The following is a 12,036-nucleotide window of genomic DNA, read 5'->3' as shown; positions in this document are numbered from 1 at the left end:
TTCCTGAATATACATGCTATATATACTCCCTCTTCATAACAGAACTTAATCCTACTTATATTGTAAAGTATTTTACAAAATACAACAATTCTGATGTTATTGTTCTTGTAGCCTGCAAGGATCTGTTCGTTTGGGTGTCCTGAACGACGCAATCGTCGAACGAGTGGTTCCGGGACGTAAACCCGACAATTCTTATATGAGTTTGGTGTGTGTGGTCAGTATATGATTACATACTTCACAATATTAATAATAATTGTAGAAGAGGCATTGTTCAGAAACTTATTATACATAAAATACTCACAAAAAATTAAAGTAATTATTAAATATTAAGATAACTCACCCCATGAAATTTAAATTATTGAATATAAAGGTTTTATCAAGATCAAAACCCATAGCAATAATATCTTTAGCGTTTTCGCGCGATAATTTTATAGCGGCCTCCACTTTCAGATCTTTCCACAAAGTCTTTTCGTCATCAGTTAATTGAATAACTAAAGGAACATCGAATGTTTCTTGCAACCATCTATGAATGGTAGATATAAAGAGAACCCATATATATCAATTTCATAATTTTCAAACTAACTTAACTTACTTGCTCATAATAAATGGTATCAAATGACCTAAATGTAGTGATTCAGAACTTGGTCCTCGTCCCGTATACATATAAAAAGGTTTGCCCTGTTCTTTAAGTGTTAGAATTGTGTGCAAATCTCTATGCGAAAAAAAAATGCCACGCTTGATAAAATGATGTGCTGGCTTGCCTGTTATCTTTTCGAAACGTGCAATCAATTCTTCGTCGATTTTGCTAGACCCAAATCGCTCTATACATGCAAAAAAAAAAAAAAATATTAGTAATATTTGCAAATTTGCATTAAAAAATAATTACTTATAAGTTTATCATAATCGACACCAGCATCAGTCGAACTGGTTACACTCCATGGATTAACTATGTCATCATCTTGCACCACAACTTCAACTCCAGTAGCTACCATATCGTCCCCAGCTCCATCTTTGCCATTAGTCAGCGTTAGAGCTTCAACTCCCTCCGTTACGACTTCGTTTGCAGACATTTTTCAAATACTTTCTAATTGTTTTAAGCAATTAGTCAAATACTAACAAACACAGAACTGCACGTGTGTAGTCGACGAAGATAAAAAGAACTGGCTAACGAAATTGTTTTTTTTTTGGCATAGCAAAACAGAATAAACAAGTAACAAAAAACAGCTGATAGGCGGCAAATTTTACAGGGTGTCATATAGATTATAATTCTTTTGCTGTTCATTATTAATAATAACTTTTTATATAAAAAATATTTATTATAAAGATTCTATATTAATGTATCAGGATGTATCAGGATAGAACGCTTGAAGTCACTAATTGACAAATTGGCATCACTGTTGCCATCTGTCAAAAGTCATATCTTCGCAAAAAGTAGAACTTGCATATATACACATAATGCCTGCAAACTATATTTTGTATAAAAAAAAATAATTAATATAAAATTGAAAATTAAAATGAATAATGAATTAAAAGCAATGTTAAGTATGCAGGGAATTTTGAAATATATTGTCATAACCAAATTAATAATAGTTTAGATTATTCAAGCCTGATTAAGTATTAACTTGTTAACAATAAATAAAAGAATTTAAAGTGTTTTTCACTTATAGCACATTCACAATAGCACAATGAGAATGATTTACCATACAAAAATCTTTTATATAAATTAGTTCATTATTAATAAATCAACTCATTTAAGGCGAAAATTGTGGAATATAACCTTTAAAAATAAATTTCCTACAAGGGCAATTACCAAAAGTTGACATGTCATATATTTCATATGTAAAATATAACCAAACAACAGGTGACTGTAAACAAAGACACTAAGGTAGTAAGTATTTAATAATATCTTTGTTTTTAATAATTAACTATGTAATTGACATATAAAATGTATATAAATGATTTAATATATTAATTATATATTAAATTTTATTAAATGATGTATTATTAAGGACGTATGCGAGTTAGGCTAAGTTGCGTTTTAAATGAGGGAAATTCTAAGTTGTGCCGATAATGTAGTGATGTGTCGATACGTGTTGATAAATGGCTAAATGTGTGCAGAGCAAAAAATCCCAAAAAATCTTCCATACGGTTTAGCATGGGAGCATCAACTTAGGTTAATTAAAGTTTATGAAACCCTTCAATAAACATTAATAAGTTCAACTGTGCGTCATTGATTTCATGGCGAAACATATTGTCATTACATTGTGAATATCCAAACTTCTGGCTGGCAATTGAAACAGTATTTTGCTTTGTTATTTTGTAAACAAGACTTTTATTAAATAATTTAAGTTATATTTTTCATAAAATGCCGGTTATGTATAATACAGGCGACTGGTTCGTATTAAGACCAGATACATATAGGTAAAAATTTAGACATTTAAATATACTTATGAAATGCTGTTTACATACGCCCATAATCTTTCAGAAAATTGGATTTGCACACTCCCGACTGGCCATGGGGTATGGAATTGGATTACATGCAAGTATTTGGTGCACCATTTGGTGGCCCAATAGCAGCTATAAGAGATCCAACACAAATTGTACCAGTTAAAGGCAGTGCAAAACCAATTATACGTCTATTTAATACAGCTGGAGAAGAGCTGGGCAATATATCGGTAAGGCATAATTTATTTTTATTTATGTAAAAATTGATTGAATCAAAATTACAAAATGCAATTTAATTATAAATTAAAATCCAACAAAAAAAAATTTTTTTAGTGGAACCACGGCAAACTAATAACAATGGGTTGGTCTGACACTGAGGAATTAATATGCGTGCAAGATGATGCACTTGTTTTTATATACGATATGTTTGGTAGAGAAAAGGAGTCATATAGCATGGGTCAAGAAGCTAGCATAACAAAGGTAAACTGAATACAACAAAATTATGCACTTTAATAAGAAAAAAAACAATTAATTTCAGATAGTGGATGCGAAAATATTCCAATCCTCGTCTGGTACTGGTATTGCAGTAATGACAACTAGTGGTCGCATTTTTGTAAAATTAAGTAATACTAAAGATTTTCGCACAAGACAATTGCCTGAAATTCCCAGTACGTTTTAGAGTATTTTAAGCCATAAATTGTAAATTTAAATCCTCTACTTATATTATATAGAATCTCCATCCGATTGCACTTGTTGGGCAATTGTGACTGAAGATCGTAATAGTTACTGTTTGTTAGGGCGCGATAACGAAGTTATACGTCTATTTCCGGGTGAAGCAGTTGGAACTATTGCACGTAATCTTTTCGATAAACCATTCGATCGTTTATTACTAATGTCCACATCATATGACAATCAAAATTTGGCTTTATATACCAATACTGGACTGTTGTGGTTAGGTTCTGTGGATATGAAAAAGAAATTTTGTGAATTTGATACTGGACGTAAGGATATACCACGACAAATCGAATGGATTATGAATACTGAAAGTAATGCTGCTGATGCTGTAGCGATTTCATATTCCTCTTTTTTGCTTGTGGTCAATCGCAATGGTGATAAGAATCTCTTCACTTATGATCCAGCAATATTTTTAATACCTGAAATGGATGGTGTACGTATACTAACCAATAGTGCACATGAAATGATACAACAATTGCCAAAATGTGTGCAGAATATATTTGCTATTAATAGTCAAGAACCATCAAGTTTTCTTTTTGAAGCACAAAAGAAATTTCAAGAGAAATCTCACCAATCCGATGAGTATATAAGTTTGTTCCGTGACAAAATGGATGTAGCAGTTAATGAATGTATTGAAGCTGCTGCTTACGAATTCTGCACAGAAACGCAAAAGAGTTTATTAAGAGTACGTTTTGTAAAATAATTTATTATTTATTAATAATAAATAATTTATTTTAGTCTGCCTATTTTGGTAAAGGATTTATTCCCTCACATAATCCAGAAGAATACATGCGAATACTACGCATATTGCGTGTGCTTAATGCATTGCGACATCCGAAAATAGCAATGCCACTTACTTTTAAGCAGTAAGTTACTTTACTATTAAGAATTCTATATAATTTATTATAACTGTTAGGAAAAATGTAAATTTATAATAGTTAGTATTATTATTATTGTAAATTAGTACATATAAACAAAATACAAAAGTAAGTTTTTCCAAATGCTTGAGAAGGTCAACAAGAAGAAAAGATTAGTCTATGGACACCGGAGTGAGCTAGATATAGTGTTAGGAACGATGGAGTAAATATCAGATAAAATGGAATAAAATATACATTAATTTAGTTTTAGATTCTCACAAATCTTTACATCTATATTAGATGTGATGATAATATGTTCAAAACCTGAAGATTTATTCTTACAGATAGTTTTAAAAACTTATGAATGTAAAAGATAGAATACGTTTTTTTGAATTCTCTAAAAGCTATATGAAAATATTTTTTAAAAAAACTTGATTAATCTGCAATCAGTTGAAGAATTTAATAAGATAAAAATTGTTTTTGTTAATTCTATATAATATGGATCATTTATATCATTTGTATAAGTATATAGTATTTTAAGTAAAATTTAATATTATTTTTAGATTTTTACATTTGAAACCCGAGGTTATCTTAGGCAGACTTGTGTTTCGTAAACATTATGCAGTTGCTATACAAGTAGCGAAACACTTAAAACTACCTGAATCGTGGATACTAGAACACTGGGCTTATCATAAAGTTATGAACGATAAAAGTAAATTTATATACATATAATTTCTTCTTATTAAACAAAATAAAAATTTCTCTAATTATTTTAGATGATAATGAGGTGGCGCGTAAAATTATTGAAAAGTTTAAAAATCCCTCCATCGAAGGCATATCATTTTGTAATATTGCCGAGAAAGCACATGCTGTTAAACGCGATGAATTGGCTATAAAGGTGCATTTAATGAATTCTTAAATATATATAATATCTTCTAAATAAATTATTAATTTTTATGTAAATAATCAGCTTTTAGAGTTGGAACCTCGTGCATCTCTGCAAGTTCCTTTGCTACTAAAATTGGGAAAATATGATCGTGCAGTACAAAGCGCAACACAGTCCAGTGATACAGAATTAATTACTACTGTTTTATTAGAAATTAAAAAGAAAATAATGCTTGACAATTTTCATGTAAGAACAAATTAGGTTTTACATTAACTTTAAAAATTATAAATATTTAATTTTAGATGATTATCAGAGAATATCCTGTGGCATTAAATATTTATAAAAAAATCATGAGCCAATCTAGTCGTATTGCACTTTATGAAATTTACAATTCGGAAGATGATCAAAAATCTATAGCAGAATATCATTTTGCTAATGCCTTGGAAAGTGATACCTTAGAATCCCATTTACCAGCAATCACGAATAGCTATACGCAGGCTAGAAAAAATGTTGAAGCTGAATTATGTTCTGAGACTGGCAAAATAATGAAACTGCAAAAAGTTTTGACAAAAAAGTGAGCTTAGCTAATGTATATTAAACTTTATATATAATTTAATAAAATTATTTCTTTCTTAAGATATGGTAATTTACATGGACAAGTAGGTTTTTACAGTATGTCAATACATGACACTGCATTGCAATTACTCCAAATGGGTGAATTGAAGGAAGCTGAAAAAATCAAAAGTGATTTCAAAATTCCAGATCGTAGGTAATGTATAGAAAATTAAACGAATCTATTTTCGACTATAGATTAATTTTTTAATTATCTTCTAATTTTAAAATCAAGATTGCTTATTTCTACATAATTTTTTATTTAATATTATAATATTTAGTGGCAAGTCATTATTATATCTTTGAATATAGAAACGATTACTATTAATTCGTGGTACAAAAATAAATCAACAAATAAGATAATAAACCGAAAGTATCAACTATTACAAGTTTTAAGCAAAATTTACTTATATTATTAAAAAAATCTTCACAAAAATATAATGTATGAAATTCAAGAATGCTATCACCAACCATATAGTGAGCGTTTATTCTGCCAAGAGAGATGCAATTCTTACATTATCTAACCATCATACTAGTATAGTTAACAAAACGTAAATAGAATGAGTGTGTACTCAACATCTTTGATTTTTATCCGGGTACTGATCTCATTAAAAGAAGCCTAAAATCACAACCAAAATTATTTTTCAAGATTACCAGACCATAAATATAAGCTTACGATTGACTACGAATCAAAACAAACAATTTCAAGCTACAAGTTATCAAGAACGAAGAATCTTATAAGTAAAATAAGCAGCAAAACTCTTGGAGTTCTAGGCATCCGTGCCGAAAAATAAGGCAGAACTGCGAAAGCTATAGGAAAGAAAAAAAAAAGAACCAAAAATTATAACATTTCACTTTGAAAGATTTGGAACCAATGAGTTTGGTAAATACTCTAAAGAAAATCTTCAAAAATAATGTTCTGGGATTTCACCAAGTATTATGATTAGAATTAAAAAAAAAACAAAATATATAATATATAGCCTTGACATTAGTTAGTAATTATTAAAAATTCAATATACATTTATTTAATTACTTATTTAATAAAATATAATCAATATTATTTATAACTTACAACCAGATGGTGGTGGTTACGGATACAAACATTATCAGAAAAATTCAAATGGGATGATTTAGAAAAGTTTGCTAAGAGCAAGAAAAGTCCCATAGGCTATGAACCTTTTGTTAAAGTATGTCTTGCACAAAACAACTTGCACGAAGCTCGTAAATATATATTAAGATGTCGAGATGATCGTAAAGTGCATTGCTATATACGTGCTGAGTAAGATTTATTTGATATTTTATTAACAAAAAAAAAAAAGAAAAACATTAAAAATATATATATTTCAGATTATATGAGGAAGCCTCTGAAGCGGCTTTTGAACAACGTGATCTCAACTCTTTATATGTTATACAACAGAAAGCAAATTCAACGGGCAATCGAATGTTGCTTGAGAAGATTAGTGCGCAAATTGCAATATTATCATCAAAAAAATAATTAAAAGTTCGTGTAAAGCATTCCAATATGTATTAGAAAAAGAGATTAACTGAGAAAAGAATTATTGTGAATTATATTAAAAATAATATTTATACCAAATATATACTTATATATACAGTACCTTGCAAATATGATGTTTTTAAATATAATCCTTTTGGAATAGAATGAAATAAAATAGGTACAAAACTTCCAATTGGAGTAAATCAATGTTAACTTATAAGATCTTTCGAATCACATATAGTATTTGTGACGAGATTTAAAACAATAATAGGATTATGGAACAGTACAGATTTAAAAAAAAATTTTTATTCCAACTAGTATTTAGAAACTAAAATATAGATTATTGTTACCTATCATCATACATAGATAAGAATATATGTATTTGGAGCAGTACATCGTATCAGAGATAATCACCTTACTTTCTCAGGAAATTTAAAAAGAGAGCATACCTCATTCAGTATCAAGACACCAGTCTGTGATAGTAGTTAGAAACTAAACCTTCAGTAACTAGTTGTTATGACTTTTTAAAATTAGAATAAATTTTATTGGCTTCTATTTCGTTAGATATCAAATTATTGTCATGCAAGAAGAAATTTTTTGAATACCGGTATGTTAGAAAAATGATTAGTAATCAGAATGATGAATTTAAAAATTTAACTATGCAAACGGTAAAATGTGAAATCACAGCCCAAATCTCCACTGAACTCAACCAAAATCACCCATGCAAAGGCAAAGGCATTTCATGCAGCTATGCCTGATTCAACAGAACGATAGATCCTAAACTACCTTATAGACAGATCACCTTTCGTTGATTTTAAAGAAAGGGTATCAAAAGCCACAAAATTGAAACATGGTCTCCTTCAGGGGAGTGTTCTTTCACCGATACTGCTCAATCTTCACATGTAGAAACTCCCAAATCTCACTCCACCGAGGGAGTTAGAATCATATCGTGTGCTGACGATTGCAACTACAGGCTACAGGGCGGGACTTTTCTTCGTTATACAATAAGATAAATCGATATCTCCTCTATGCGGCCTTATTTTTTGATGATAAAAATCTTCACGTAACACCAATAAAATCTTCCGCCACCCTCTTTAATTCCTGATTTAAAGAGGTGTCCTTGACTCTGCACATCAATATCGGTGAATTCCAGATCCCTACTATCACCAAACCAAAAATTCCGGGTCTCGTATTCGACAGCATGTTGACCTTTTCTATACATTCTACAGGGATGTGCAGTCGCCAATAATATCGGAATATTGTGTTGAGAGCCAGCGCAGGTTATGCATGGGGTAAAGATACGAACCTTTACTGGACACATACAAAACAATAGGACGACTTATTGCTCGCTATGCTACTCCATATATGATCTCACAACTCTGCGAAATGCAATGGCGTGTTTGGAAAACATATCAGAACACGGTTTTGGGGCTTGCGACCGGTTGCTATCGTATGTCGTATATGTATTTATCATCTTTATACATAATCTAGAATACTTATTGTAAAAGCGAATAACCAAGTGCTGTCAAAGCAATATATCCCTGCGTGCCACATAGATGGACATCTCAATGACATCACGTTTAATAAGCTCTCCCTCCAAGATGCATTCATCGATCCCTTTCTTTGCAATAGGATTTATCGAAACCTATGACTCTAAGAACATGAGTGAAGTCGAATATAAATCTAGACTCGTAGCCCACCAGCACAGCTGCAGTAACCTCTTCGAGATTACGATTGCTTTGCAATAATATTCTTAATAGGCTTCCACTGAACATCTTCCAGAAAGAACTACATCTTGCAGTAGCAAGAACTGTCCTAGCGCAATTGAAATCAAAATATTACTATGTACTAAATAGTTAATTGTCATGCATTAATGCTTTAACTCTATTCCCATGATGTCACCTATCTGCTTTACTCCCGCAACGCAGACAGAAACTTGAATCCGATCGACCTTTGGACCCGCTGCATTTCTCTAATCCATTGTAGCTCGTAAATAATCTGCTCTCTTATCATGCAACTAATACCTACTCACATCCTAACCCATGTACTAATCTTAATTTCTGTCATATTATCCGAGGGGGTTACAATAACAACAACAATAGAAGCTAAAATATTTATTTCTTGACTAAAACCGGAATATCACACGCTTGTCGTAACCAATTAAAACATTGTTTTTTATTTTTTAAAACACTTATTATTTATTTATTTATTTAATACGTACATTTAAAAGGACATACATATATTATTTATTTATTTTTAATCATATACACATACATATTTGTAGTAGATCACATTAAGCATAAAGATACATAATAAATATTTGACTAATTTCATTTTGTTTATTGTGTTTATTATGAATATATTGTAAAGATAATCATTTACAGTAAATTTTTTTTATTAGTTTTTGTATTATATATACTTGTATATTTATATATATATATGTATATATAATATTAATAGGACATACGAGTGCGTATGTACGATATTGTTACATATTTACGAACAAAACAGCAGTCTTATTTAAGATGAAATATAAATATATAAGTATATAACATATATTTAATTAAATTTATTATTATATTACGATTATACTATTAATGAATAATATTACTTATTATTTTTTTTTATATTAATAATATTATTATTTAAATAATTATTATGAATTTTGTAAGAGTTTATGTGTTTGAAACGGAAACATATTTTTAATTATATTTGTTTTTACACAAAAATAAATTTATTTTTGTTATGTAGAAATTAATTTATATGTGTTTGCAGATATTGATTTTAAATGATTTTTGATTTTAAAAATTTTATTTTATTTATATTCAACATATATTTACAATATATTTAAAAAATTAATGAATGAAGTGTGTCAGTTGCGAACTTACTTTAAGTCAATGTGAAATGATAATACTAATACAATTATTTTTTATTATTAACTAATTTTTAATTTATTTTTAAATAGATTAATAAAAATTAGTTCGAAAAAAAAATATTTTTCAATTTTTTTTAATTAGATTATATTAGTAAATTATTTGAACACATTAATTTAAGATTTTAATATTGGTTTTTTTCGAAAATATTTTGTTTTGAAAGCATATTATATATAATTTTAATTTTTTTCCAATTTAAAGTTAAAAATTTTTTTAAAACTCTTACAATGTAAAATTTTTTTATAAATATTGTTGAATGTTTCAATAGCTGTGAAATTCTTTATCCGATTGTTTAATATTTGATTGTTTAATTTTTAATCAATAAATTAAATAACATAATTAAAAACAAAATATAAAAAATGAAGGCTTCAAAGCCAATTGAAACTAATTTAAATTAAGAGAGACTTAAACAAAATTAAGAGGAATATAAATATGACTGTATGTTACCTGTAGTTTAGAGTTATTAGAAAACGAAGAAACTAATTATACGTAATATATATAATTACAATATTTTTTAAATTCACACTATATATTTAAAAAAATTGTTATTTAAAAAAATTTTTTAAATTTATAAATACTATTTAAATTCATTTATTTTCAAGATATAAAATGAAATAAAAATTATTTAATTATAAATATATCAGTTATTGCATTATAAATGTTTAATAAATAATATTGAAAACCACAAAAGAAAAATTTTTTTTGTATATAAATAATATTTTAGATTTTGCAGTACATATGTATATCTGAATAATTATATTACAAAGACAAAAACCTGTTTTATGTTATTTATTATTATAATAATTAGCAGACTTTTTGTAATAATTTTTATTTTGATTGTAATGAAATATAAAAACATGTATTTATTTTGTATATGTATTATGCTCATTTATTTTATTTTTTCTTTTATTTTATTATAATTAAAATTCAATCAATAAAAAAATTATTTTGATTATTGTTCTATTAGAAATTTACTTATCAATTTAAATTATAGTTTGTCTATATAAACACAAAAGTATTGAAATATATTTTAGGTATAATTTTTTTCAATTGTAGTAGATATTTTGTTGAAAATCGTTATATAAATTGATTTAAAAATAATAATATATTATTTTAGGTAATATATTATATTATTGTACACATTTATTTTTAAATACATGAATTTAATAAGCGTCTATAGATGTTTTTATAATTTTTTATTTTTAATATCTTTAATTAAATTTTATGCCAATGTATATATAAACCACATTTAATAAAATATTTAACAATTGTAATTAAAATTGTTTAAACATTTATTGTTGTAATTGATATTCCATTAAAGATATCTAAACACCGAAGAAACCACATATATTTTATATGAAATTTATATTATTTTTTAAATATATGTACACTTATTTTTAAAAATGTTTACTTGAATTATTAATAAACAAAAACCAATTATTTTTTATATTATTATTTTTATTTAACAAAAAGTTTATTAATATTCCAATAAGTAAAGTTTTCAATTATTATGCACATTTAATGGAGTTAGTGGTAAAAGTTTTTTTTTTTTAAATTATATCAAAAATTTTGCAGATATAATTATTTTTTACAATTATATAATGCTGTAATATTTTTAATTATTATATATATCCATCTATATTTCTAACAAACCATAGTTTTATTCATTTTTATTCGGCATTAAATTTTCTTTATTAATATTATTTTAATATTAATTTCAAATTTTTTTTATTAATTATTGAATTAAAGAAATTGAATTGTTTATATATTTAAATTTCAAATTAAATTAAAATTATTTTTGTATATATTTTATACATTTTTTTTAATTCTAATGGTACAAAAATTATTATGAGTTTAAATAATTTATATTTAAAATAAACCACCTAAAAAGATAATTAAATTAATTGCAAAATGTCAGGTTCAATACAATCAAAATAAATTATTTGAACTTTTTTTTAACATAAACCTTTTTAAAAAAAGTAATAAAATTATTTTTTTTATTTAAAAATAATAAAATTATTTTTTTTTGATAGCTAATATACGCTTATGGTTTAATTATTTTATTATTATTAT

At 26.8% G+C, this 12,036-nt stretch overlaps 2 protein-coding genes across 2 annotated transcripts; one reads left to right on the top strand and one right to left on the bottom strand.

The window, feature by feature from the left end:
• Positions 1-336: 336 nt before the first annotated feature.
• On the bottom strand, positions 337-1,304 carry LOC119676648 (tryptophan--tRNA ligase, cytoplasmic-like). Its single transcript, XM_038087900.1, has 3 exons — positions 887-1,304; positions 593-821; positions 337-523 (listed from the first exon to the last, which is right to left on the bottom strand). Exons 1-3 carry the CDS (start codon positions 1,068-1,070, stop codon positions 337-339), a joined length of 600 nt encoding a protein of 199 aa, XP_037943828.1. The 5' UTR covers positions 1,071-1,304.
• Positions 1,305-2,177: 873 nt separating this feature from the next.
• On the top strand, positions 2,178-7,058 carry LOC119682121 (vacuolar protein sorting-associated protein 16 homolog). The gene is made up of 13 exons (XM_038095472.1): positions 2,178-2,421; positions 2,486-2,675; positions 2,779-2,925; positions 2,984-3,113; positions 3,177-3,865; positions 3,919-4,046; positions 4,601-4,749; positions 4,814-4,935; positions 5,008-5,169; positions 5,226-5,497; positions 5,561-5,692; positions 6,614-6,814; positions 6,883-7,058. Exons 1-13 carry the CDS (start codon positions 2,366-2,368, stop codon positions 7,028-7,030), a joined length of 2,526 nt encoding a protein of 841 aa, XP_037951400.1. The 5' UTR covers positions 2,178-2,365; the 3' UTR covers positions 7,031-7,058.
• Positions 7,059-12,036: the final 4,978 nt, after the last annotated feature.

The sequence above is a fragment of the Teleopsis dalmanni genome, chromosome 2, assembly GCF_002237135.1.
Source record: "Teleopsis dalmanni isolate 2A chromosome 2, ASM223713v2, whole genome shotgun sequence".
Classification (NCBI taxonomy): Eukaryota; Metazoa; Arthropoda; class Insecta; order Diptera; family Diopsidae; genus Teleopsis; species Teleopsis dalmanni.
This window is presented reverse-complemented; position numbering and strand designations above follow the sequence as displayed.

Coding starts and splice junctions, on each gene's coding strand:
- LOC119682121 (XM_038095472.1), top strand. CDS start 2,366: ATGCCGGTTATGTATAATACAGGCGACTGGTTCGTATTAAGACCAGAT. Junction 2,926..2,983: donor AAGAAGCTAGCATAACAAAG/GTAAACTGAATA, acceptor AATTAATTTCAG/ATAGTGGATGCGAAAATATT. Junction 4,936..5,007: donor GCGATGAATTGGCTATAAAG/GTGCATTTAATG, acceptor GTAAATAATCAG/CTTTTAGAGTTGGAACCTCG.
- LOC119676648 (XM_038087900.1), bottom strand. CDS start 1,070: ATGTCTGCAAACGAAGTCGTAACGGAGGGAGTTGAAGCTCTAACGCTG. Junction 822..886: donor CGATTATGATAAACTTATAA/GTAATTATTTTT, acceptor TTGCATGTATAG/AGCGATTTGGGTCTAGCAAA. Junction 524..592: donor ATACCATTTATTATGAGCAA/GTAAGTTAAGTT, acceptor TACCATTCATAG/ATGGTTGCAAGAAACATTCG.